General features: G+C 41.3%; 1 protein-coding gene across 6 annotated transcripts in view; it reads left to right on the top strand.

Annotated features, from left to right (window-relative positions):
* Positions 1-26,940, top strand: part of LOC125455049 (acylphosphatase-2-like) — a 246,219-nt gene extending 219,279 nt beyond the window's left edge. For 4 of the 6 annotated variants that reach the window (XM_059648519.1, XM_059648520.1, XM_059648522.1 and 1 more), the window contains 2 exons: positions 20,982-21,097; positions 25,657-26,940. In XM_059648519.1, coding sequence (XP_059504502.1) covers positions 20,982-21,097; positions 25,657-25,914 — 374 coding nt within the window. In that variant the 3' untranslated portion in view covers positions 25,915-26,940. Of the gene's footprint in view, positions 1-15,191; positions 15,305-20,981; positions 21,098-25,511 lie in introns of those variants that run through there. The other 2 variants (XR_009446148.1, XM_059648521.1) reach the window with 2 other exon arrangements.
* Positions 26,941-27,924: the final 984 nt, after the last annotated feature.

Below are 27,924 nucleotides of genomic sequence, written 5' to 3'. Positions count from 1 at the left end.
GAGCTGGGATGCTGTTGTAGGCAGTGGTGAGAGATGGTGCAGCATTACCCTTGGTGGTAAGTAGATACAGTAGCAGTAATTGAAGGAATCTGAGGTATCCAAATAGCTAAGAATGTTTTAACCCAGGTGTTAACCACAGACTAGGCAGACATGTTCTGGTGTCATAGCCTCCATTGCTCATTCTGGGGAAGAGGACAAGCCATCTATGCACCACCCCATTGAGTAGGACTTCCAGGACCCAATTTTCATCTCTCAGTCATGTCAGGGCAATGTCAGAAATGGTACAGGGTGACTGACTGACAGTGCTGATCTGTATACATAATGGCTTTTTAAAGATGGCGTGAGTACAAGGCATGCTGGTGAATTCTGGGATATACGGTGACTGATGAGTTGTTCTGGGAACAACATTTGATAAGGTGGGAGCAGAAATTAGACACAATTCTTGCTGCAAGGACACAAACAACAATTAATGCACCATGTTGGGTAAAATCATAGATCATAGAATCCCTACAGTATTGAAACAAGCCCCTCGGCCCAACAAGTCTACACAGACTCTCTCAGCATCCCACCCAGACCCATACCCCATAACCCACCTAATCTACACATCCTTGAACACTACGGGCAATTTAGCATGGCCAATCCACCAACCCTGTACATCTTTGGACTGTGGGAGGAAACCGAAGCACCCAGAGGAAACACACGCAGAACAGGGAGAATGTGCAGACTCCACACAGACAGCCACCCAAGGTTGGAATCAAATATGGGTTCCTGGCACTGTGAGGCCACAGTGCCACTCCCCACATGGCTGTCTTAATGTTGCAAATGCTGATGCACAGTTCCAAACCAGAAAGCTGTTGCTTTGCTCTTCATATTTTCTCTAATAGGTTGAGATTCAATATTACTTGCAAGTGTGTACTTGAGAGACGTAGCTCCGAGTAACGTTCATCTAATGACAGCTAAGTGCCTGTTTGGACTTCATTAATTGTCATGAGCCTTTGGTTGCTTCTTGATTGGGTGATGGATCATTAGAATTTATTCTTGGATGGTTACTTGGGGGTTTTACTGGCCTCTCTGGGAGCTTTGTCATTAAAAATTGCAGTTGGGCTGCGCCTTAGGGCTTTATGCCTATTAGCTCTGGTAATTTAAAAATTGTATAGATGTTTATTTGGGGATATCATGGTGATCCAAGATTAAACATGCTGGGCTTTATGCCTGCAATGCAAAAACATGGTGAGAAAGCTTGCTTGTTTTCATGGCAAGAATCTCTCCACAAAATCAGTGTCACTTGGACAGCCAAAAATCTGTAGGATTCAGCCCAATGAAAATGCCAAATTTGGATGACCATTTGTTGCACACTGTACTATTTGGGTGGTTTCTGTGACCATTCAAATAAAATCTACCATTTAATCTGCAACATTCCAATTCTGATTATCGGTTGGCAAATGAGGTTGTCCAGTCATCCCTCCTGGAAGGTGCATATTCTTGGTTCCTGAATGCTGCAGAGGTTGAGATTGACTATCATGTCTTTCACTGCCAAGTAGCCTGTCAACATTCTTTGTGTATGTCATGTCAAGGAGAGTCTTTTATGACAAAGTACCATAGAAATTTTCTTCGTCACATCAAGCAGGAGTCAGTGGCTTCCAGAGAGGGACAGAGAAGATTAGAGATCAAAGTGTACAAAAATAACTTCTATATTACTTGTAATTTTAACAAAATTAATTTGTAGGAAGTGGGTATCTCTGGCAAGGCCTGCATTTGTTGCCCCTCTCTACTTGCCCTATTTTTTAACATAGCCATTTTAAAGGAAACAAATTTTGCATATTTAAGAAGACTTCAACAGACATCTTACCAGATTTTTTTTTGGTGCTTGTCACTTTGCTTGTTCCAGAAGCACCCTGAGATTCCCCTTTGTTTATTTCAGTACAGTTACTACCACTACTGACTGTCTGCCTTGATTGCATGGTGAAATCAATTAATAGTTCTGTTCTTAGATATAATTGCAGCCTTGTCTATAGTGTATAAATTTTCTGCAGTTGTTGTCCCAGTCTTAAAATTATGTGAATTCATTTAAATTTATTCTAAAATCCTTTCTGTCGACACCTGTGGTAAATCATCAGTACATTCTTTAGATTTTTTTTGTAAATTGAAAATTAACGTTATAGGTACCAGTTGCTTTTGTAGGGTGTGTAATTTATTGTTGATCATTGTACTGGGGAGTCATCCCAAAAACAATGCCTTTCTTCTGCTATCTAAAGGAATATCTTAATTAGGCAAGGGCTGTTTTGCCAATACAAACACTCACTAATACTGCATTGGAAGAGATGTTGGAGAAATTAATTGAAGCAGATGACTATCCACTAGCTGGAAGGCATGCCCAAGAAGATGATATGGGGAAAGGACAAGAAAATAGAATTACCGTGGATAATTCCAGTTGTATACCTAATGCTGGCATAAGCCTATAGTTTGTATGATTCTGTCAGTCCAGAATTACATATATGGTACATACACGATAGCCAGTAGTTGCTAGCTCTGTGGCTTATCCTTAGAATAAAATCACACCACTTCTAAAATGTAAATTGATTAAGATGACAGAGAATATTTTACATTTGTGTAGAATCATAGAACAATACACTGCAGAAGGGGACCTATTGGTCCTTTGTGTCTATACTTGCTCTCTGAGCATTTTAACTTAGTGCTAATTCTTTTTTTCCTCATTCATTCATGGGATGAAGGTGTCACTGGCTAGGCAGTATTTATTGCCCATCCCTAATTGCCCAGAGGGCAATTGAGAGTCAACCACATTGTTGTGGGTCTGGAGTCACATGTAGGTCAGACCAGGGAAGGATGGCGGTCTCCTTTGCTAAAGGACATTAGTGGACCAGGTGGGTTTTTCCCCAACAATTGACAATGGATTTGTAGTCATCACTAAATTCTTAATTCCAGATATTTATTGAGTTCAAATTCCACCATCTGCTGTGGTGCAATTTGACCCCAGGTCCTCAGAATGTTAACTGGGTGTCTGGATTAACAGTTCAGCGATAATACTGGTAGACCATTGCCACCCCCAGCATTTATGCTGTAACTGTGAAAGTTGTTTCTGTTTAAATAATCGTCTAGTGCCTCCTTGAATGCCCCAATCGAACCTGTCTCCACTGCACTTCCAGGTTGTGCATTTCTTACCCTGGCTACTTGCTATGTGAAAGCATTTTTCCTCACCTTGCCTTTGTTTCTTTTGCAAAACATTCTAAAACTGTACCCTCAGGTTCCAATCTGGTTGTGGGTAGAAACAGTTTCTCCCTATCCGCCTGTCCAGTCCCCTCGAAATATTGGAAACTTTTATCAAAGTTGTTCTTAGCCTTCTCCTTTCCAAGGAATAGTTCCCCGAACATACAGAAAACTCAATTCAGTATGTTTCACAAGTTGGTGAAAAACAGTAAAAGTTAACAATAGGAAGATCAGAAAACTCAATGAGAAAAACATGATGGTGAAGCTGAAAGATCTAGTCAAAAATGGAGCAGAGTTGGAAGTGTGTTGCAATTTGGGAAGGGAGGAGACCAATGAGGGGTTTGAAAATAGGTATGAGAATTTTTAAAATCAAGCTGTTGCTTAACCAGGAGCCATTGAGTTAATCTACATTTACAGATCTCAGGATTACACCAGTATTATGTGCTAATCAAAGGAGAAATAGCAGATTATGACAGATGAACATGTGGCGAAAGAGATGGTGTGAGGGGGAAGGTTCCGGATTCCTGGGGCATTGAGACCAGTTCTAGGGTGATGGGGCTAGTACAAACTGGATAGATTACACCTGGGCAGGATTGGGACTGATGCCCTAGGGAGGGTATTTGCCAGAATGGTTAAATAAGCAGGAGGACGGGAACCTATACAAGGAGTGAGAAGAAGGGAAATCCAGGACAACTAAAGATAGAAATGAGAATAAGAGAAGTGAAAGGCAGAGGAATCAAGAGTCAGACTCAAACAAGTGTATAATTTAAGAAAATTAGAATGGAACAAGAAATGTTAAAAAGACGAGCTTTAAAGCTTTGTGTCTGAATGCACAGAACATTCAAAATGAAGTTGAATTAATTACACAAATGGCTGTAAAAGGGTATTACATAGTTAGTATTACGGAGACATGGTTGCAGGGTGACCAGGGATAGGAACTGAACATCCAGAGGTATTCAGTATTTAGGAAAGACTGACAAAAAAGGAAAAGGCAGTGAAGTTGTATTGCTGGTTAAAGAGGACATAAACGTAATACTGAGGAAAAATATTAGCTTAGACATTGCAGAATCAGTTTGGGTAGAACTGAGAAATACCAAGATGTTGAGAATGGCATTCAACAAGAAATCAGAGAAGCATGCACAGAGGAACAGGTAATTTAGAACCATAAAATTCCTACATTGTGGAAGTAGGTCATTTACCCCATCAAGTCCACATTGATTTTCCAAGGAGTATCCCAACCTGGCCCACCACCCACCCCACCTGTGAACCCTGCATTTCCCAATGTTAATCCACTAACCAGCACATCTCTGGACTGCAGGAGTAAACCAGAACACAGGTGCTGGGAGAACGTGCAAACTCCACACAGTCTCCCGAGGGTGGAGGAATCAAACCCTGGTGTCTGATGCTATAAGACAGCAGCACTAACCACTGAGCCACCATGTCATTTAGTTTGTATATTGATTGGGCAAATCAAATTAGTTGGGAAAATTGGGTATGAGAGGAAGCTTACAGGAAACATAAGAATGACTGTAAAAGTTTCTGATAGTATGTGAAGGGAAAAAGATTGGTGAAAACTAATATAGGTCTCTTACAGACAGAAATGGGGGAGATTATAACGGGAAACAAAAAATGGCTGATGAATTAAATTCATATTTTGCTTCTGTATTCACAAAGGAGTAACTTACCAGAAATTATAAGGAACACAGAGTTTAGTGAGAGAGAGGAACTGAGGCAAATCAGTATTAGTAGAGTTAGAGAAATTGGTGGGATTGAAGGCTGATAAATCCCCAGGGCTTGATTATTTGCATTCCAGAGTACTTAAGGAAGAAGCCTTAGATATAGCTGATGCACTGGTGGTCACTTTCCAAGATCCATTGTCTGGAACAGTTCCTACAGATTGGAGGTAGCTAATGTAACCCCACTATTTAAAAAGAGAGGTAGAGAGGAACAAAATTTTAGATTAGAGAGTCAGTAATTGGGAAGATACTACAGTACATAATCGAGGATTTTATAGCAGAGAACTTAGAAAGCAGTGGTAAAAATATCATAGATTGACAAAAGGGAAATCATTCTTGAGAAATCTACTGGAATTCTTTGAGGACATAACTAGTGGAGTTACTTGGAGGAGCAAGTAGATGTAGCTCGTTTGGACTTTCAGAAGACTTTCAACAAAGTCCCACATAAGAAATTAGGGTGTAAAATTAAAGTGCATGTGATTAGTGGTGTATTGAGGTGGATAGAAAATTGGATAATAAACAGGAAACAAAGACTAGGAATAAAGGAGTAGGGGGCGAGGGTAGGAGTAGAATATTGAGCTCAATAAATATCCATGATTATGTTGAATAGTGGAGCAGGCTCGAAGGGTTGAACAGCCTACTTCTGCTCCTATCTTCTATGTTTCTATGTCCCTCAGGTATGGAAATATGTTATCCTTGTCCAATTCAGCTTACATGTGATTTCAAACCCGTAGCAACATGTTGATTTGTAATTGCCCTCTGAAATGGCCTTGTAAGACACCCACATTTATTAAATTTCTACAGAAAAATTGAACAAGAATATAGATCTTTTTCTGAAAGGCAGGCAACATCTAGTATGCTACCATAAGGAAGGGTACTAGGACCTTAGCTATTTGCAATACATGTTAATGATTTAGATGAGGGAACTAAAATGTAATGCCTCAGCATTTAGAGATGACACAAAGCTGAGTGGAAGGGAGAGCTGTGCAGAAAATGCAGGGATGTTGCAATGTGATTTGGACAGGCTGAGAAAGTGAGCAAATGCATAATAGATCCGGTTTAATGTGGTTAAATGCGAGGTTATTCACTTTGGTAGCAAAAAAAATTGGAAGGCAGATTAATATTTTAGTGGCTGTAAATTAAAACAGAGGAATATTCAATGAGACCTGGATGTCCTTGTGCACGGGTTCTGAAAGTTAGCGCACAGGTGCACCAGGCAGTAAAGAAAGCCAACTGTATGTTGGCTTTCATACTGTGTCCAGGAATAAGGATGACTTGCTGCAATTATTACAGGGTATTAGTGAGGCCACACTTGGAATATTGTGTGCCATTTTGGTCTCTTTATCTGAGGAAGGATGTTCTTGCTGTAGAGGAAGGCAGGGCTGACGTATGTGGAGAGATTGAACAGGTTAGGATAATATTCACTGGGGTTTACAAGAATAAGTTGTGGGGGGTGCAGTGGTGGAATCTCATAGAAATCTGTGAAATGCTAACAGAACTAGACAGGTTAAATGCAGGAAGGATGTTTCCAGTTGGAGGGGGCATCCAGAACCAGGAATTATATTTTAAGAATAAGGGATAAACCTTCTGGACTGAGATGAGGAGAAATTTCTTCACATAGTAAGTGGTGAATCTATGGAATTCACTACCACAGAAAGTGGTTGAGACCAAAATATATGTGCTTTCAAGAAGGAGGTGGATATAGCTGTTGTGGCTAAAGAGATCAAAGGATATATAGGGCGCGAGGGTAGGATTAGAATATTGAGATCAGTGAACAGCCATGATTATGTTGAATAATGGAGCAGGCTCAAAGGGTTGGACAGCCTACTTCTGCTCCTATCTTCTGTTTCAGGTATGGAAATAGGTTATCCTTGTCCAATTCAGCTTACATGTGATTTCAAACCCGTAGCAACATGTTGATTTGTAATTGCCCTCTGAAATGGCCTTGTAAGCCACTCACATTTATTAAATCTCTACAGAAAAATTGAACAAGAATAATATTGGATTGACCACTCTGCATCAGCCTCAATATTCAAAATGAAAAAGCTACAATCTACACCTGATTACCCTGCAAAGTCCTTCTCACTAACATCTGGGACTTGGCCCATAATGGGGAGAGTTGTCCCACAGCTTGATAAAGTAACAGCCTGACATACAGTAAACTATCAGCTTTATAGGGAATGCACTCCAAGAAAATGTCAGTAGTTGATTTTTGAACGACAAGAATGGCCGAGTACAGATGAGAAAACGTTGGAGTTGCACTATGTGAAAAGGCACACATTAGATATCATTTGGATAAGCAAATGATGACAACTGTGGTATTCACTCAGGAGGAATAGCCATGACAGTCATTAACGTTGACTCCAATCTCCATGAATTCTTGTGCCATCAGGTGAAACACCGTCAAGGAATATTTCTGTTGATAGCCATTCATTGCTTTCTTCATTTGAAGAATCAGTACTCCTACATATTGAACAGCAGTTTGAAGAAACACTGAGAGTAGCAAGGGCACAGCACATACTCTGGTTGCAGAGTGGCTTTGTTAGAACCACTATTGATACAGGTGGCTAAATCCTGAATGATATTCTGTCAGGTAGAATCTGTGGCAAATGATGGGAAAACCAACAAGAGAAAAAGGCTTTCCTTCAACATCTATGTGTGGGAGATGCATCTGTCCACAATATCATTGGTAACAGTGAACACTGTACAGTCCTTGTGGAAGTAAATCCCCATTTTCATACTGAGGACACTGCATTTTCTTAAGAAGCTCCACTGCATGCCATATAGAATTGATTCAGAACAGATCTATCAGTTCAAAATTAGGCCCCCTTGATGTGCTGAGCACCACTACATGCAACAGAATTAATTAAATCATGATTTTTAGCTTTTGGCCAAGCATATCCCTCACTCGACATTGGCATCAAGCCAGGAAACTAACAACTTTTTCAATGAGGAGTGTAGGACAGCATGACAGTAGAAGTGCTGGCATAATTAAATGTGAGATGACAACCTAATGAAGCTGCAAGACAGGAGCGTATGCTAAACAGCCAATGAAGTATTTTCGAGTGTAGTCAAACTTGTAATGTAACAAATGTGGTACCCAATGTACATATAGCGTCCGAATACACCAATGTGATACTGACAATTTTCTTTACGTGATGCTGACTGAGAGATAAATTTTGGCTAGGACACCTGCTGTAATTGAAATAGAGCCATCGATTCATTTACATTCACCTGAGCAGGTAGAAGGGATGTTGAGGTTTTAATGTCTTATCTGAAAAACAGTTTTTTCAGCGCACAGAGATAATAGGAACTGCAGATGCTGGAGAATCCGAGATAACAAAGTGTGGAGCTGGATGAACACAGCAGGCCAAGCAACATCTAAGGAGCACAAAAGCTGACATTTCAGGCCTAGACCCTTTGCAAAACATCCATGCTCGGTTCGCAATAAACAACTGCACCTCCCAGTTGCGAACCATTTCAACTCCCCATCCCATTCCTTAGACGACATGTCCATCCTGGGCCTCCTGCAGTGCCATAATGATGCCACCCGAACGTTGCAGGAACAGTAACTCATATTCCGCTTGGGAACCCTGCAGCCCAATGGTATCAATGTGGATTTCACCAGCTTCAAAATCTCCCGTCCCCCCACTGCATCCCAAAAACAGCCCAGCTCGTCCCCGCCTCCCTACTTGTTCTTCCTCTCACCTATCCCCTCCTCCCACCTCAAGCCGCAGCTCCATTTCCTACCTCCTAACCACATCCTGCCTCTCTGACCTGTCTGTCCTCCCCGGACTGACATATCCCCTCCCTACCTCCCCACCTATACTCTCCTCTCCACCTATCTTCTCCTCTATCCGTCTTCGGTCTGCCTCCCCCTCTCTCCCTATTTATTTCAGAATCCTCTCCCCATCCCCCTTTTCTGATGAACGGTCTAGGCCCGAAACGTCAGCTTTTGTGCTCCTAAGATGCTGCTTGGCCTGCTGTGTTCATTGAGCTCCACGCTTTGTTATCTTCAGCGGTCCCCCTGTGCTGTATTAGAGTGTCAGTCTTTATATTGCACTCAAGCCCTTGACCATAAGAAATGGGAGTGGGAGTAGGAGTAGGAGTAGGCTATTTGGCCTCTCAAGTGTACTCTACCATTTTACAAGATTATGGCTGATCTGCCCCAGGTCTCAGTTACTTTTTCATAGCCCTCAGCTCATCATAGCTCTCAAATCACTGTTATTTCAAAAATCTATCTCTTCAAATTTTTTCAATGATCTAGCCCTCACTGGTTTTGTGGTAGAGAATCTAGACATTCACTATCTTCTAGGAGAAGAAATTTCTTCATATGTCAATTTTAAATGAATGAACAAAGGAACAGGTGTAGGCCATTCAGCCGCTTGAGCCTGTTCCTTCATTCTATGAGGTCAGAGCTGATCTGAGTGTCCCCTTATTCTGTAACTATGCACCTTAGTTTGGAATTTCCCTCTAATGGAAACACCTTTTCAATATCTACTTCATCGAGACTCCTCAGAATCTTGGATGTTTCACAGAATCAATAAAATAATTTCTCATTCTTCCAAATGCCAATGAATAAAGACCTAATGTGTTCAGCCATCCTGATAAGTCATCCCCTTCATCCCGTAAATCAGCCTAATGAATGTCAGCCTCTTTGAATTGCCTGCAATGCTTGTGTATCATTTCTTAAATATGGGAACCAGGACCGTACATTGTACTGCAGGTGTAGCCTCACCAGTGCCTTGCACAGTAACAGGACTTCTCTATTTTTAAACACCAACTTCTGAGCAGTAAAGAACAAAGGCAATTATTTGCTTCACCAGTCTGCTGCTTGTTTGCATTTCAAGCATAAGAACACCAAATCCGTCGATGCTACACTTCTTTGGAATCTCTTTTTTAATTCACTTGTGGGCTGTGGGTGTCGTTGACAGGCCAGCATTTGTTGCCCAACCCTAGTTGTCTTTGAGAAGGTGGTGGTGAGCTGCCATCTTGAGCCGCTGTAGTGCACCTATTGTGGGTTGACCCACAATGCCATTCGGGAGGAAAATCCAGGATTTTAACCCCACGATAATGAAGGAATAGAAGTATATTTCCATGTCAGGATTGTGAGTGGCTTGGAGGGGAACTTGAAGGTGACTATGTTCCCATGTATCTGCTGTCCTTGCCCTTCTAGATGGAGGTGGTCGTGGGTTTGGAAGGTGAAGTCTAAGGACCTTTGATGAATTCCTGCAGTGCATCTTGTAGACAGTACACACTGCTGCTACTGAGCGTTGGTGGTGGAGGGATTGTATGCGTGTGGATGTAGTGCCAGTCAAGTAGACTGCTTTGTCCTGGATGGTGTCAAGCTTCATTGTTGTTAGGGCTGCACTCATCCAGGCAAGTGGAAAGTATTCCAACACACTCCTAACTTATGCCTGGTAGATGATGGGCAGGCTCTGGGGAGTCAGGAGGTGAGTTAGTGGTCGCAGTATTTCTAGTCTCTGATCTGCTGTTACAGCCACTGTGTTTATGTGGCAAATCCAATCGAGTTTCTGGTCAATGGTATCCTGCAGGATGCTGATATTGGGGGATTCCATTTAAACAATAGTCTGACCTTTGATTGGTCCCACCAAGGAACATGACCCCGTACAGTTTCTTGTGTTAAAATCCAAATGCCCACTCGCTCAACCTATCTACAACCCCTTGCAGATTCCTAATGTCATAACATCCTTCCCACTTATTTTGGGTTATTAGCAAATTTGCGTATATGGCACTCTGCTTCCTGCTCCAACTCATTAATATAGATAATAAATAATTGAAACCTTAGATCTAATCCTTGTGGCAGTCCACTTATCATGTCTTTCCAACTTGAAAAAGACCCAGTAATCCCAAATCTCTGTTTTCTATGTGTCAACCAATTCTCAAGCCATGTTAATACGTCACCCTCCCAGTACTGTGAACTCATATGTTTCACGGTAACCTTTTATATCACACATTATCAAATGCTTTCTGGAAATCCTAATACACAACATTTACCAGTTACCCTTTATCAATTATGTTTTTTTATATCCTCAGACAACTCCAGCAAATTTGTAAAACATGATTTTCCTTCCACAAACCATGTTGACTCTGTTTGATAGTGTTAAGCTTTTCTAAATGTCCTTCTATTTCTTCCTAAATTATCAACTAGCATTTTCCCAACAGATGACTGGCTGACTAGCCTAGAGTTTACTGCGGCCTGTCCCTCTCCCTTCTTGATTAGGGGATACATCAGCAGGTTTCCAATTGGCTAGAACCCTCCCGGATCAGTGAGTTCTACAATATTTAGATCTTTGGTTCCACTATCTCTACTGTCACTTCCTTAAAACCTTTGGATGCAGGTCATGAGGTCCTGGACATCTGCCTGCCTTTAATCCCGTTACTTTGTCAAATATTTTGTCCCTCATGATAGATTGTTACAAGATGTTTCCTCCCATCAGCAGCTTGCTTATCTGCTATCTTTTTTCTTCAAATTCAGTTTTCTCCCTCATTATTTGCTTTTTTAGTCATCTGCTGTTAGTTCCTAAAAAAAAGTCCCAACGTTGGTCCTGCCACTACTTTTTTCCGCTTTGAATGCCTCAGCTTTTGATTGGATATTCTCCTTGACTGCCTTTGTTAATCATGGGTGGTTCATCCTTCTCATTGAATCCTTTTTGACTGAAATAGGCTTTACTGAGTGTTATGACATAACTGATTAAATGTCTGCTGCTGCTCATTCACTGATTTTACTTTAGTCTGTTTTTTCAGCCCACTTTAGACAATTCTTTCTTCATTCTTTCAATCATTTAATAAATCATTAATTCATTCAATCATTCAGTCTGGTACAGAGAACATCTCCAAACTCTGATATGCAGCATTGAACAGTGAGCTTGTATTATATTGATGTTGCCTTGTCCTGCCCAAAAAGATAGCTTGTAATGGTATTCAAAGTATATCCTTAACACTGCCTGTTTCAGTAAGTACAAGTTTATTTTCCAAGTACACAAGCGATACAAATATCTTGGTCAACCACTGCTGAGTTCTCTGGCCTTCTTTGGTTGGACATTCCTCACAACATACAGCTACACAACTTATGGCTGAACAGATAGTGCACACTGTCATGCAGCCAGATCACGTGCATGCACATGACCGTGTTCTTCTAATTGCTGAAACTGTGATTTCTAGCAGCAGTGTTGTCGTGTTCCACCAAGATTGCTTCTGCCAAGTTCATTCTAACTATGGTCTTGAAAATATAACCTTTACTGTTTACTCAAGTAAACAAGCAGTCACACAATGATTTTTAGGACAAATGCACTAAAACCATCTTTCAACTCTTGTGTTCCCTAGTTATAATGTGGAACATCTGCCCTACTTCACTGCAAGGACCACAGTCAACTTAATTGCCGCTGAGAGAGGTTCCTTGTCTTGCCCTGAAGCTGCATGCTTGTTTGATGAATTGACAAAGTTCTGTAACCACCTCCGTGGCGAAGCTCTGTTGCTGAAGATTATGCTCTTAACTGAAGTGCAGATAGGAGAGTACTCTTTGAGGAGTACTGCTGACTGTTAAGAGTCTTCCTCCCCATTCTTGCAACAGTTTGTCATCTCTACTGCCTTTTCCCTATAATGTTGCAAACTAAGGGGAACTGCCCCATTACTAGAGAAATATCTTCCTAAGATCCAACACCACTCCTTTATGACTTATAACATAGTATTTCCACTAACTGCACAACAGCAAATAAATATTCAAAAGCTGTAAGTTGAATGATGGTACCTTTAAATAGTTCTAGTGAGATGAAGGTCCCTTTCTGTTGTGAAGTTATTTCCCTCTGCTTTGAAGTCTTTAAAATTAGGGAATTGTCATGTTTGATCTGAGGTCATATGTGTAGTTCCCGTGTGCATGAATGTATGTTCAACTCAAGAGCATTAACAGAAGCAGTCCAGTCCAAAATAGCAAGGTAGACCTTAAATAAGCATTAAAAATTGACTGACTTCACAATATGCCCACTTCTGACACACACACGAGACAACCGCACGAATACCCTCACAGTATAGCATGACCCTCGCTGGAAGTAATTAAGAACAAACATTCTGACATTTTTCTCCTTACCCACTCCCAGAATGCTGAAAACACTGGCAGTACAAAGCAGCATTTTGTGATCAAAGTCTTTTTGTAGTATAGAAAAACCCATTTTGTCCATTGCCTTTTTAGAAACAAATATTTTATTTCCTCTGATGTTGCATAATTCTTGTAAGCACTATCGCTCTGATTCTCAGATTGAGTAATTTGAGACAGAACCAAGGCTGAATCTAAGTGTAGAAACAAGAAGAGGAATGAATGTAAGTGTAGAAACAAGAAGAGAGATTAGGAAGCTCAGAAAGGAAGAGGAAAATCACCAAACAACAAAAATGGATCCAGATAGCAGGTGGGTTGTGGTTGGGACAGTGGAAATAAAGAGAATGTTAGAAAAGTAATAGAGGTTGAGGGATGGGAAGAGGTGAAGGAACATAGAACATAGAACATAGAACATTACAGCGCTGTACAGGCCCTTCGGCCCTCGATGTTGTGCCAACCTGTCATACCGATCTCAAGCCCATCTAACCTACACTATTAAATGTATCTCCATATGCTTATCCAATGACGACTTAAATGTACCTAAAGTTGGCGAATCTACTACCGTTGCAGGCAAAGCGTTCCATTCTCTTATTACTCTCTGAGTAAAGAAACTACCTCTGACATCTGTCCTATATCTTTCACTCCTCAATTTAAAGCTATGCCCCCTCGTGCTCGCCGTCACCATCCTCGGAAAAAGGCTCTCCCTATCCACCCTATCTAACCCTTTGATTATTTTATATGTTTCAGTTAAGTCACCTCTCAACCTTCTTCTCTCTAATGAAAACAGCCTCAAGTCCCTCAGCCTTTCCTCGTAAGACTTTCCCTCCATACCAGGCAACATCCTAGTAAATCTCCTCTGCACCTTTCCAAAGCTTCCACATCCTTCTTATAATGCGTTGACCAGAACTGTACACAATACTCCAAGCTCGGCCGCACCAGAGTTTTGTACAGCTTCACCATAACCTCTTGGTTCCGGAACTCGATCCCTCTATTAATAAAAGCTAAAACACTGTATGCCTTCTTAACAGCCCTGTCAACCTAGGTGGCAACTTTCAAGGATCTATGTACATGGACACCGAGATCTCTATGCTCATCTACACTACTAAGAATCTTACCATTAGCCCAGTACTTTGCCTTCCGGTTACTCCTACCAAAGTGCATCACCTCACACTTGTCTGCATTAAACTCCATTTGCCACCTCTCAGCCCATCTCTGCAGCTTATCTATGTCTCTCTGCAACCTACAGCATCCTTCGTCACTATCCACAACTCCACCGACCTTAGTGTCGTCTGCAAATTTACTAACCCATCCTTCTACGCCCTCATCCAGGTCATTTATAAAAATGACAAACAGCAGTGGACCCATCACCGACCCTTGCGGTCCACCACTAGTAACTGGTCTCCAGGATGAACATTTCCCATCAACTACCACCCTCTGTCTTCTTTCAGCAAGCCAATTTCCGATCCAAACTGCTATATCTCCCACAATTCCATTGCTCCGCATTTTGTACAATAGCCCATTGTGGGGAACCTTATCGAACGCCTTGCTGAAATCCATATACACCACATCAACCGGTTTACTCTCATCTACCTGTTTGGTCACCTTCTCAAAGAACTCAATAAGGTTTGTGAGGTACAACCTTCCCTTCACAAAACCGTGCTGACTATCCCTCATCAATTTATTTTTTTCTAGATGATTATAAATCCTATCCCTTATAACCTTTTCCAACACTTTACCAACAACTGAGGAGGGTAGGTTAAGTTCAGGCGTTGGTTGTACAAGAGAACTAAAATGAGCTGAGCCATAAGTGAGCATGTGCCTAAATAGCATAATCAGGTCATATTGCATGCTTTCAGTGAGTGGAAATTAGAGAAGAAAAATCCAGTGTTTTTTTTTCTAAGTAGAGGCAGACATTTAATACAAGGCATGGTGGGAAATCTGGTGACACTAAATTGAACAGGATGAAGGCCTGATGGAGGATAAATTGCCCCAGTACATTTAATAAGAATGTTACGTCTGTTCTGATGAAGAGTCATCTGGACTCAAAATGTTAACTTGCAGTCTTTCTGTGAACATCCCACTGTGATCTCCAGCAATATTTTTTTGTTCATTCACAGGATATGGGCATCACTAGCTAGGCAGCATTTATTGCCCATCCTTAATTGCCCAGAGGGCAGTTAAGAGTCATCCAAATTGCTGCGTGTCTGGAGTCACATGTAGGCCAGACCAGGTAAGGATGGCAGTTTCCTTGCCTAAAGGACATTAATAAAGCGCATGGGTTTTTCTGACAATTGGCAATGGATTCATGGTAATCATTAGACTCTTAATTCCAGATTTATTTTGTTGAATTCAAATTCTTCCATTCGAACCGGGGTTCCCAGAACATTACTGATGTCTCTGGATTAACATCCAAACGACAATGCCACGAGGCCATTGCCTCCCCTTGTTGTTTTCTTTACAAAGTAATGTTAGGCACTATCGTATTAGACTCTATTCAGGCAGATGGTCAGAACCTTGTACAATGAGTGGATTTTTAAGGAGTACCTTAAAGAGGACAAGAGAAGTAGAAAGAGCGAGATGCTTAGTTATGAAATTCCAGAATTTAGGGCTTAGGCAGCTGATGTCTGTCACCAATGATGAAGCTCTTAAAATTAGGGATGCTCAAGAAGCCAGAATTAGATGAATTAGATATCTTGGAGTATCATAATCATAGATTCATAGAGATAAACAGCACAGAAACAGATCCTTCGGTCCCACTCGTTCTTGACAACCAGATAAATTAATCCAGTTCCATTTGCCAGCGTTTGTCCTATAACCCTCTAAATCCTTCGTATTCATATACCCATCCTGATGATTTTTAAATGTTGTAATGGTACCAGCATCTGCCACTTCCTCTGGCAGCTCATTCCATACACACACCACCCTTTGTGTGAAAAAGTTGCCGTTTAGGTCTCTTTTAAATCTTACCACTCTCACCTTAAGCCTATACCCTCTAGTCTTGGATTTCCCCACCCTGGGCAAAGGACCATAGATTTATCCTATTCATGTTTCTCATGATTTTATAAACCTCTATATGGTCACCCCTTAGCCTCTCATACTCCAGGGAAAATAACCTCAGTCTATTCAGTCTCTCTCTATAGCTCAAACACTCCAATCCTGGTAATATCCTCGTAAATCTTTTCCGAACCCTTTCAAGTTGAACAACATCCTTCCTATAGCAGGGAGACCAGAATTGAATGCAGCATTCCAGAAGTGCCTAACCAATGTCCTGTACAGCCACAACATAACCTCTCCACTCCTGTACTCAATGCACTAATTAATAAAGGCAAGTATACCAAACACCTTCTTCACTATCCTATCTACCTGTGACTTTACTTTCAAGAACTGTGAATCTGCACTCCAAGGTTTCTTTGCTCAGCAACACTTGACAGGACCTTAACATTTAGTGTATAAGTTCTGCCCTGATGTGCCTTTCCAAAATGCAGCACCTCACGTTTACCAAAGTTAAACTCCATCTGCCATCCTCAGCCCTTTGGCCCATCTGATCAAGATCCCATTGTACCCTGAGGTAACCTTCTTCACTGCCCACTACACCTCCAAGTTTTGTGTCATCTGCAAATGTACTAACCATACCTCCTATGTTCACATCCAAATCATTTATATAAATGATGAAAGGCTGTGGACCCAGCACCGATCCTTGTGGCACACCACTGGTCACAGGCCTCCACTCTGAAAAGCAAACCTCCACCGCCACTCTCTGTCTTCAACTTTTAGCCAGCTCTGTATCAAAATAACTAGTTCTCTATTTATTCCATGTGACCTAAACTTGCTAACCAGTCTACCATATGGAATCTTATTGAGCACTTTACTGAAGTTCACATAGACCATTTCCACCGCTCTGCCCTCATCAATCCTTTTCGTAACTTCTTCAAAAAAGGTCAATTAAGTTAGTGAGACACAACTTCGAATTCACAAAACCACATTAATTATCCCTAATCAGTCCTCGCCTTTCCAAGTACATGTAAATCCTGTCCCTCGCAGTTTCCTCCAACAACTTGCCCACCACTAATGTCAGGTTCACTGGTCTGTAGTTCCCTGGCTTTTCCTTACCATCTTTCTTAAATAGTGTTACTATGTTAACCAACCTCCAGTCTTCTGGCATCTCACTGGTGGCTATTGATGATAAAAATATCTTAGCAAGGAGTCCATCAATCATTTCCCTGGCTTCCCACAGAGTTCTAAGGTATGCCTGATCAGGTCATGGGGCTTTACCCACCTTTTTGTATTTTAAGATGTCCAGTACCACCTCCTCCATAATATGGATATTATTCATGATGTTGCTATTTATTTCCCCACATTCTCTACCTTCCATATCTTTCTCCACAGTAAATACTGATGAAAAATATTCATTTAGTATTGCCCCCATTTCCTGTGGTTCCACACGTAGGCGGCCTTGCTGATCTTTAAGGGGACTTACTCTCTCCCTAGCTATCCTTTTGTCCTTAATGTATTTGTTGAAACCCTTTGGATTCTCCTTAACCATATTTTTCAAGAGGGCTGTGAGGCTGGAGGAATAGGGAGCGATAAGGCCATGGAGGAACTTGAACACAAGATGTGAATGTTAAAATCGAGGCGTAGCTTTACCAGGAGCTGGTGTACGTCAGCAAGCACAACATGATGGCTGAATGGGAATTGGTATGTGTAAGGATAAAGGTAGCAGAGTTTGCAAAACCTCAAGTGTACAGAAGGTAGAATGTGGAAGGCCAACTATGAGTGCATTTGCATAATCAAGCTTAGAGGTAATGAAATTATGGTTGAAAGCTTCAGTAGCAGTCAAGTTGTTGCCAAGGCTAACGATGGAGTCACAAGCTCTGGAGTTGAGTTTGTTGTAGATGACTGAATAATGTGGAAACAGCAGAGGAGTTGAGAGTTGTGATGAGATAGAGCAGGTTGTCATCAAGGCATATGTGAAAACAAATGCTGTGTTTTCAGAAGATATTGTTGAAGAAGAGCACATGGGAAATAAGAGGGGACCAATAGACATGAAGAAGTATTGGAAAAAAAAACATTGTTGCATATGATATGTTGGCAAGAATTAAACAGATGACAATTGAACCAGGCAAGTGTTGCCTCTAGAATGAGAACAGGGAGGCCCTGATACAGAGAGATGTGGAGAAGGAGTGGGGAAAGAGTTTATTTTGTTACATTATCACCAAAGATCATTTGTTTTTAGAAGTTCTATTAAATAATGGATGTAAAAGGAGAATCCTTTATTTAACTTTAAACCTCATCTTTCCCAAAATACAGAATGTAGAACCAAAGTAAATTGTTGCTCCAAAGTGAAGCCTGATAGTCAGATTTTGCAACTGTAGTGTCATAGGCTATCACATTGATGGAGAAGCTTCTATTTTAAATGACTGGTAAGTGTTACTAAATGTGGAAATAATTATCAATGGAACGTTCATTGAACTTGTTGAAAATATTTCAAATCAACAATGATAGACTGATTTTCATAATACACAGCCATTGTGTGAAAGAGAAGGATGTTCTCCTATGTTTCATGGTTCGTATGCAGTATACTTTTAAGAAACAAGTTTAGCAGGTGACCTTGGAGTATAAGGTTCTCAGCCTCCACCTTAAACTGGACCATTTGAAGCATGACATGTTAATGAGAGTGTGTAATTCTTTGTAATGGAATAGCTTAATATTAGCACAGACACTGAATTGGCCCTCACTGTAATATTTATATGTATCAAGAGCTGTCCCAAATTTCTACTGAATCCTTCATTACCACTTTGACTAAATATAGTAGTTAAGCTACAAGAACTAACTTAATTAACTTAAGTTACAAATAAAAACCAAAGAACTGCGGATGCTGTAAATCAAGAACACAAACAAAGTTGCTGGAAAAGCTCAGCAGGTCTGGCAGCGTCTGTGAAGGAGAAAACAGAGTTAATGTTTCGGGTCCAGTGACCCTTCCTCAGAGCTGATGGTGGCTGGGAAAACGTCAGGTTGTATGCAGAAAATAGGGAGGTGGGTGGGAAAGGAAGTAAATGATAGGATAGAGCCCAAAGAGAGAGAAAGAAGTTGGACAGACAAAGGAGTTGCTAACGATCAGGCTGGGAGGGTGAATAATTGTTAATGGGGACTGTTAGTGGCTAACAACAGGGGTGTGTAGTGGCAGGCTATGTGGTAACAAGGTCTGGTGTGTGGGGTGAGGAGCTGGGACATGGGAGAGTTTAGGTCCTAAAATTCTTGAACTCAATATGGCGTGCAGAGGGCTGTAGGGTCCCCAAGCAGAAAATGAGATGTTGTTCTTCCAGCTTGCGTTGGGCTTCACTGGAACACCATAGCAAGCCAGAGATAGAGATGTTGGCCAGAGAGCAGGGTGAAGTGGCAGGCAACAGGTAGTTCAGGATCTTTTTTGCGAGCAGAACATAGATGCTCTGCAAAGAGGTCACCAAGTCTATGCTTTGTTTTCCCAACGTAGAGGACACCACATTGTGAGCGGCCAATGCAGTAGAATAGATTCTTGGAAGTGCAGGTGAAGTGTTGCTTCACCTGAAAGGTATTTTGGGCCCTTGGATTCTGGGGAGGGAGGAGGTAAATGGGCAGGTGTTTCACCTTCACCGGTTACAGGGGAAGGTGCCATAGGGCTGTGGGGAGGTGTTGGGGGTGATGGAAGTGTGGACCAGGATGGTCGCTGTGGAAGGCAGACAAGGGAGGGGAAGGGAATATGTGTCTGGTGGTGGCATCTTGGTGGAGGTGGCGGAGATGGCGTCTGATGCTCTTCTGGATGTGGATGCTGGTGGTATGTTAGGTGAGGATAAGGGGAACCCTATCGCTGTTTGGAAGGGAAGAGAAGGGGTGAAGACGGAAGTGCGGTGATGGGTCGTACCTGGTTGAAGGCCCTGTCGACAACGGAGCTGGAAAATCCTTGGTTGAGGAAGAAGGTGGACATTTTGGAGGCTCTCTTGTCGAAGTTGGCCTCATCTGAGCATATGCGACGGAGACGGAGGAACTGAGAGAATGGGATGGACTCTTCACAAGAAGTGGGGTTCCAGTGAACACTTTACAGCCCAACACAAGCTGGAGGAACAACACCTCATTTTCCACTTGGGGACCGTACGGCCCTCTGGACTCAATATTGAGTTCAATAATTTTAGGGCCTAAACTCTCCCATGTCCTAGCCCCTCACACCACACACCAGACCTTGTTACCACATAGTCTGCCGCTACACAGCCCCTGTTGTTAGTCACTAATAGTTCCCATTAACAACTACTCACCCTCCCAGCCAGACTGTTAACAGCTCCTTTGTCTGTCCAACTTCTTTCTCTTTCTTTGGGCTCTATCCAATTGTTTACTCCCTACCGCACCCACCTCCCTATTTTCTGCATATAAACTGACATTTTCCCAGCCACCATTAGTTCTGATGAAGGGTCACTGGACCCAAAACGTTAACTCTGTTTTCTCCTTCACAGATGCTGCCAGACCTGCTGAGCTATTCCAGCAACTTTGTTTTTGTTCTTAAGTTACAAGTAGTCTGATGTAGGCAAAGCTCACATTTAAGGTGACAATTCAAGGGAAACCTGTAAAAGCGCAGGTGATCGTGGAGTTGAATGATTCTGATACAAAACTATCAGTGCACCAACAAAGTGACATGAGATTGCTTTATGGAACCAAATACCATAAAATTTAAAAACACAGCTCCTCAACTATACAATTTAATTAAAGTGAGAACTCTCAACTTTGCAATCAGTTTTTGAACCACAATTGTCATCAAGGACTGACAGTGAAGTTCACCACAGGGAAACACAGCTGTATGTAGTCTAATAATAACCTCTTGTAAACTGTGCTTATTTTTTGTTTTGTGTTGAACTTATCTGTTTCTCGAAAATATCACCAAGTTCCACAGGTGGATCCCAGAGAGTTACTAACTCCTCCAAAGAATTGTAAGGAATACATATCTTTCATTCACCAATATGATGCAAGGAAGTGTCCAAATGAACCCATCAGAGGCAAGGTAAGACAAGATTAATAGTTGTAGGGCCTATGTGCACAACTGCGCATGAAGTAATATGTGATTAATTACTGAATTCGTATCAAAGGCAATTCATGGGCTGTGAATTTCAAATGTGCTTGAAGGGACTAATTCAGTGGCTAAGTGGATTGTCACTGAGACTGGTGTGGAATTAAGCCATAAAGTTCTGAAAGGTCCTGAATTAAATACTCAAGCTGGTTATAACCAGCATATCATGGCCAATGTGAGCAAAGGAGCAGAATGTGCAAGTTAAAGCCAAGAATAAGTAAGGAAAGAGTAAGAATTGGTGGGGAGGCAGTCAACCTTTATGTCCTTATTGCTGTAAACTTAAGGACAAATTCAAAATATTATGAATTTATACTCTGAGAAATGTAGAATTCCACAGTTTGATCTATGTCTGTGCTACTGACTGCTCTATTAGACTCCATCAAAACATCACTTCCTTATTCATAGACCTGGCTTCTTTCTCTAAAACTGAATAGATAATAACATTCTTGTTAGAGAATGGATTTGTACTTAGTATATTGAATAATATGAATATTCTTGATCCTATTTTTCAAGAGTATTAGAACTTTGATAGGGTGAAAGAGATCCACTGAGAACTGTATTCACAGAATCCACCCCCAAAACACCTCCCAACATTACTTACGGTCTGGGTCATTCTTTGATCCTCGAACTCGAAAATCTGTCATACCAGCAGCAGTCATTGCCTCCCCTTTGGGCCTGTTGACTGTGAGAACTGTTTGGTGGGTGAGATTTCTGCCCCCGGGGTCTTGATTCCAGAGAATGGCATGCTGCTAGCCTAATTAGCTTGTAATCAGTGGGCTTTCCAAAAAAGAGGCCATACATGTCTCTCACTGACTCTCAATCTGCCGGGGGGGAGGATCATTGCCTTAACAAGAATCTGTCCATTCCCACCGATAGTACAGTGTCGAGTTTCAATAACATCATCTCTCATCTCAACGAGAGTGGATCCAATATTCTCCATTTTTTCTAAAAGAAAGTTTCCTCCCTACAGGAATCAGTTTGATTAACCTTTGCCAAAATGCTTCTAATACTAGTATGTCCCTTCTTAAATAAGGTGACTAAAACAATACCCAGTGCTCTATGTGTGGTTTCACCAATACCTGTACAGCATAGACTGATTTTGCTTCATCTCCTTTGCAATAAAGGTGAACATTCTAATTGCTTTCCCTCTCTATTTGAATGCTGACCTCTTGTGATTCATGTACAAATACACCCAGATCCCTCTGTACTATAGTATTCTGCAGTCTCACTCCAAGTATTTTGCTTTTTCTATTCTTCCTATCTAAGTGAACAACCTCATATTTTCTCATATTATGCTTTATTCATTTTTGTCCACTTATTTAACCCATCAATATTCTTTTGCAAACTTTTGTTATTCTCCTCACAACTTGCTTTCCTACCTATTGTTGTATTATCTGCAAATATTGTTCAATAGAATTGGCCCCTTCTGGCAAATTGTAAATAGTTGAGGATACAGCACTGATCCTGTGGCATTCCACTAATTACAGTTTTCTGTTTTGAAAATGGTTCATTTATGTTGATTATCTGCTCCTCGCTGGTCAGCTAATCCTCTAATTATGTTAATATAGCATTTCCAACACCATGAGCTCTTGTGCAGTAACAATTTATGTGGAATCTCTTATCAAACATTTCTTGTGAAGCAAAATATATACTAGTTCCCCATTTTCCCACCTACTTGTTACATCCAATTTTACTTACTTGACCTGCAAAGAGTGGGTTCATAAGAAGATCATGGGGAACTTTCAGTCCAGGATTCTCCCACATGTAGTGGGCTGCCAATCCTGAGAGGGATTTTGGTGGCTGGGGAGTGGTGGCAGCAGTGAGTGAGGTTGGAAGGCTACTGGTCCCAGGGAGCCATAAGCCTCAGGGAGGATGGCTGGTCTTGGCAGGGGCAGAAGGTATGGAGGTTGGTGGGATGCCTTGGAGAAGGGGTAAACAAAGGGTTTCTGCTAGAGGTGGGAGGCCTCGTGACAAGGGAGATTACAGTCTGGTAGCGGGATGAGAGGCTTTTGAGGAAGGGAAGTTACAGATGAGAGGGGCTGCCTTTCACAGAGGTTGCAGGCAGGCACCTGGAACTAAAAGGCAAAAATATTTAGTTCCTGAGTCCACCATTCTCATCTCAATAAAGCTGATGACTTTCATAAGATGGGAAGAGCCAACTGACCAGAGTTAAACTTGAATGGATGTGAAGCTGACAGGCTCCTTTGCAAATTTAGAGTCGTAACCCACATCCTCGGAGTACGTTTGGGTCAGGGAGCAGGTTTTTTTTTCAGATTTGGCACCTTTCTCATTAAACAACTCATTGGAGAAGGAGGCTCCATAGGCATCCCATTCTGAGCGCTGGGGGAGCCCAGCACATCAGTTCAAAAATTAAAGCTGAAGCATTCACCAAAAAAAACTACAGCCAGAAGTACTGAGTAGGTGATCTATTTTGGTCTCCTTCAGAGGTTCTCAGCATGACAGATGAAAGTCTTCAACCAATTCACTGCAAAGGCAATGGGCCCTGACAACATTCCTGCAATAGTATGAAAATGTGCTCCACAACTTGCTGCACCCCTAGCTGAGCTGTTTCAATACAGCTACAACACTGGCATTTATCCAACCATGTAGAAAATAACAAATGGGACAAATCCAACCCAATCAATTACTGCCCCATCAGTCTACACTTGGTCATTAGTGAAGTGACAGAAGGTGTTTTCAAAAGTACTATCAAGAAGCACTTGCTTAGCAATACCCTACTCACTAATGCTCAGTTTGGGTTCCACCAGGGCCACTTAGAGACTCATTATAGGCTTTGACCAAACATGGACAAAAAAGCTAAATTCAAGAGATGAGGTGAGAGTGACTGCCCTTGACATCAAGGCCACATTTGATGGACTGTGACATGAAGGATCCCTCACAAAAGCGGAGTTAATAGGAATCAGAAGGAAAACTCTCTGCTGACACAAAGAAAATGGCTGTAGTAATTGGAGGAGGTCAGTCATCTCAGCTCTAGTACATATTTGTAGGAGTTCCTCAGGGAATTGTCCTTGGCCCAACCATCTTCAGCTGCTTCAACAATGACCTTCACTACATCATTAGGTCCGAAATGGGAATGTTCGCCGATGACTGCTCAATGTTCAGCACCGTTTGCAATTCCTCAGATATTGAGCAAGTCTGTGGCCAGATGCAGCAAGATCTTGACAATATCCAGGTTTGGGCTGACAAGTGTCAAATAATATTCCTACTACACAAATGCCAGGTTATCATCTTCTCTCACAAGAGAGAATCTAACTGTTGGCCCATGACATTCAACAGCATCACCATCACTGAATCCCTCACTATCCTCCACTGTAGGTTAACATTGACCAGAAACTAAACTGGTCCAGTCATATAATAAAGTGGCTACAAGAACAGGTCTGATGCTAGGAATCTTGCAATGAGTAACTCACCGCCTGAATCCCCAAAGCTTGTCCACCATCTGCAAGGTACACATCAGGAATGTGATGGAATACCCCCCATTTACCTGGATGAGTGCACCTCCAACAACACTCAAGAAGCTCGACACTATCCAGTAATAGCAGCAGGCTTGATTGGCACCACATCCACTCCCTCCACCACTGAAGCTCAGGAGCAGTTGTATGTATCACTTACAAGATACAGGACAGAAATTTTCTAAAGTAAACAGCATCTTCCAAAACCGTGACAAAATCTACAAAGACAGGGCAGCGAATACATGGTAAAACCACCACTCACCATCCCAACTTGGAAGTATATCACTGTTCCTTCAGTGTCCTGGAATTCCCTCTCTAAAAGCCACCTTCTAAAAGGGAACTAGGGGCATGCAATAAATACTGGCCCAGCCAATGATGACCATGACCCTTGAATGAATTTTTAAAAAGTGATAAAAACAAGTTCAGTCATACAATTCTGAAGTCATTTGACTCTTAGGGGAGGGAGGGCAAATCAGAAAACCAGTCAATCTCATGTACCTCCTAGTTGCAGTCGAAGACTTGCAAGAGCAGCCTCTTCATCCTTCGAATAAATGTATTTGATTGCTGCTTGCATGAAATGTCCTAGAAGAAATAAAGTTATCAAAATTCAACTCTAAATCTGTCAGCCTACAATATAATCAATGTGTTACTGTATCTGTTCAAGACATGAAATAATTGAGATCAAGCACAACAGTGTAATATTCTAGTCACATGCATTTGAGTAATAAATAGTAAATGGATTCAAATTGTAACAGAATAAGAGTCTTATTCTTTTAGTTGTTTCTCAGCCAAAATCTTAATACTTAACTTTCCATTGTTGTTTAGTTTCATGAATAAATTGCGCTGACAGAATATCCATTTTCTGTTGCCTGTAGATAACTGAGCTACAGCTGATGGCCACTGGAGTGGAAGAAGCAAGTCAGTGCCAGCACTTGAGCTAATAAATGAACTCAACCCACAGCTGTATCCAGTAGATGCTTATGTTCTGCTTGTTAAAGCTGAATTTGTTTCCTTTTCTAGCGTCATGGAGCCTTTGTGTGCACACAGATAAACTCACAGAGTGGAAAGATAGCTCCCAAAGGAGAAAAGGCATTCCTGGTTACTGAAGGGTCACATTCACTGGAACAGTTAAAAGAAGAAAAGGGAAATATGGGGGAAGACATTTTGGCCTCACCCAAGCCCAGCTCAGTGAATTTTCAACAGATGCTGTGTTCTGGAACTTGCTTATCAAAACCAGACCCTGAGGAAGCAGCCAAGGCATATTCCCAGAATTCCTAATGAAGGACAAAACAGCTTATGGTCACAGACAGATGAAGTACACGGTGGACTTAGTGAACAACAGCAAGTTGCTCTGGATCTTACATCAGCAACAAAATAGAAATGTAGCCATGTTTGTACAGCTGTTAGCACACCATAATGTCTGTTACTTCCAAGGGAGCTTTGTGTCTCAAACTAATCATTAACATATTACAATCAGCAACAAAAACATTAAACAAAACCTGGCAGCAGTCAACACTTTAAAAAATACATACTTTTTAAAAAAGAACATAGTTATTCAATAGTTTAATCTTGTTAATCATCGTTATTGTACAAAACAGTTTCCTGCACCTTATATGTATGACCTGTTTAATTTTATTTTAACTTTATTGTTGGAGTACCATGTTACTGTGTGGCAATATGAGCTTGCTACTGTGGCTATTTGTGCATTGTTGCCAGCTACAGCTTTGCGTATGGCCCTATGCTCCACAGTGTAGAAACTCATTTTATCAGCAGTACAAAGCAGTCAAAAATACTGGCTTAAATTTAAATTAAATTTTTTCATTACTCTTGCATGCACTATCAATGCTGTAATATTCTTTACTGACTAGCAACAGACCAGGCATAGAGGATATCAGTAACTCTGACTCATGCATTACATCCTCATGTGATAATGTAAAATGTTACATTCACAAATGTGAAGTAGTAATGCAAGGTTAAGATATTAAAGGCAGAAATTAATTAATTATTTTTACATTAGATACTGTAATTCCATATGTTGTACATCAGCAGTGTACAGTCAAATAATGCAGAGTTCCTTTTGTGGCTAGAATTGCATACACTTGTTCTTAAACTATCAACTTCAATTTAAACACACCTTTTTGAAATTAGCATATGAGACTCTCACACATTTCCTTAAATGTTGGGTCCAATGAAGTCATTTGTGATCCAAATATTAAATGTTTTGAGTTGAGTTATGGAGCTCACCAATATCAGTTTGTAAACTTGAAATCAATTTTTGGAAAATAAAGTAAATATGGAATTAAATTTTTCTGTTCACAATTGTGGCTGTGTAGCTACTGATTATGACAAATGCAGTGGTTCACTCGTCCTTCAAGTAAGGAAACTTGTGAACATACCCAATTTGACCTACTTGCAACTACAGACACAAAGCAATGTGGTTCTCTCTTATGTGGCCCTTCACCTACCTTCTCCTTTGTCCATCTTCGATCCGGCTCCCCCTCCTCCCTATTTATTTCAGAACCCTCTCCCCAATGCCCTTTACTGATGAAGGGTCTAGGCCCGAAACATCAGTTTTTGTGCTCCTAAGATGCTGCTTGGCCTGCTGTGTTCATCCAGCTCCACACTTGTTATCTCAGATTCTCCAGCATCTGCCGTTCCCATTATCCGTAAAATGATAGAGCAAGTTTTCATTTTGCTTCAAAAAATAATAAGAAGAATAAAATTGGGTGATCCACACAGCATCAGTGTAGACGTTGGATTCAGATACAACTAAGTTTGGACAAACCTGCAAAGTTTTTCAGAATAAAGCTCGGCACATGTACCAAAGCTATTAGATTTGGAATGCGGCTAACAATATTGTGTGGAAATTCAAGAAGGTGGTATACCATCACCACCTCGAAGGTAACAAGGAATGGGCATAAATGCTGGCCCGGTCGGCGACATCCACATCTATGAAGAATAGATTTTTTTCATGTTATATGCCACTTCTGGAATCAAAGAATCAGAGAGCTGATGAAGGGTCTAGGCCCGAAACGTCAGCTTTTGTGTTCCTGAGATGCTGCTTGGCCTGCTGTGTTCATCCAGCCTCACATTTTATTATCTTGGGTTGGAAGACTGTTGTGCTGATCAATTTTTTTTCACCATTTTATAATTTATCCCTAAAATCTGCAATGCTGGACTTTATACTTCTCTATTTTTCTAAGAACTGTAACTGAAGAAGCTGTACCTGGGGACCTTTTGCCTAAGATAGTACCATAAGCGGTGACTAATACACTTTTTACTGTGCTC

The sequence above is a fragment of the Stegostoma tigrinum genome, chromosome 9, assembly GCF_030684315.1.
Source record: "Stegostoma tigrinum isolate sSteTig4 chromosome 9, sSteTig4.hap1, whole genome shotgun sequence".
NCBI lineage: Eukaryota > Metazoa > Chordata > Chondrichthyes > Orectolobiformes > Stegostomatidae > Stegostoma > Stegostoma tigrinum.
The sequence above is the reverse complement of the archived record's forward strand: the minus strand, read 5'-3'. Positions and strand labels throughout refer to the sequence as shown.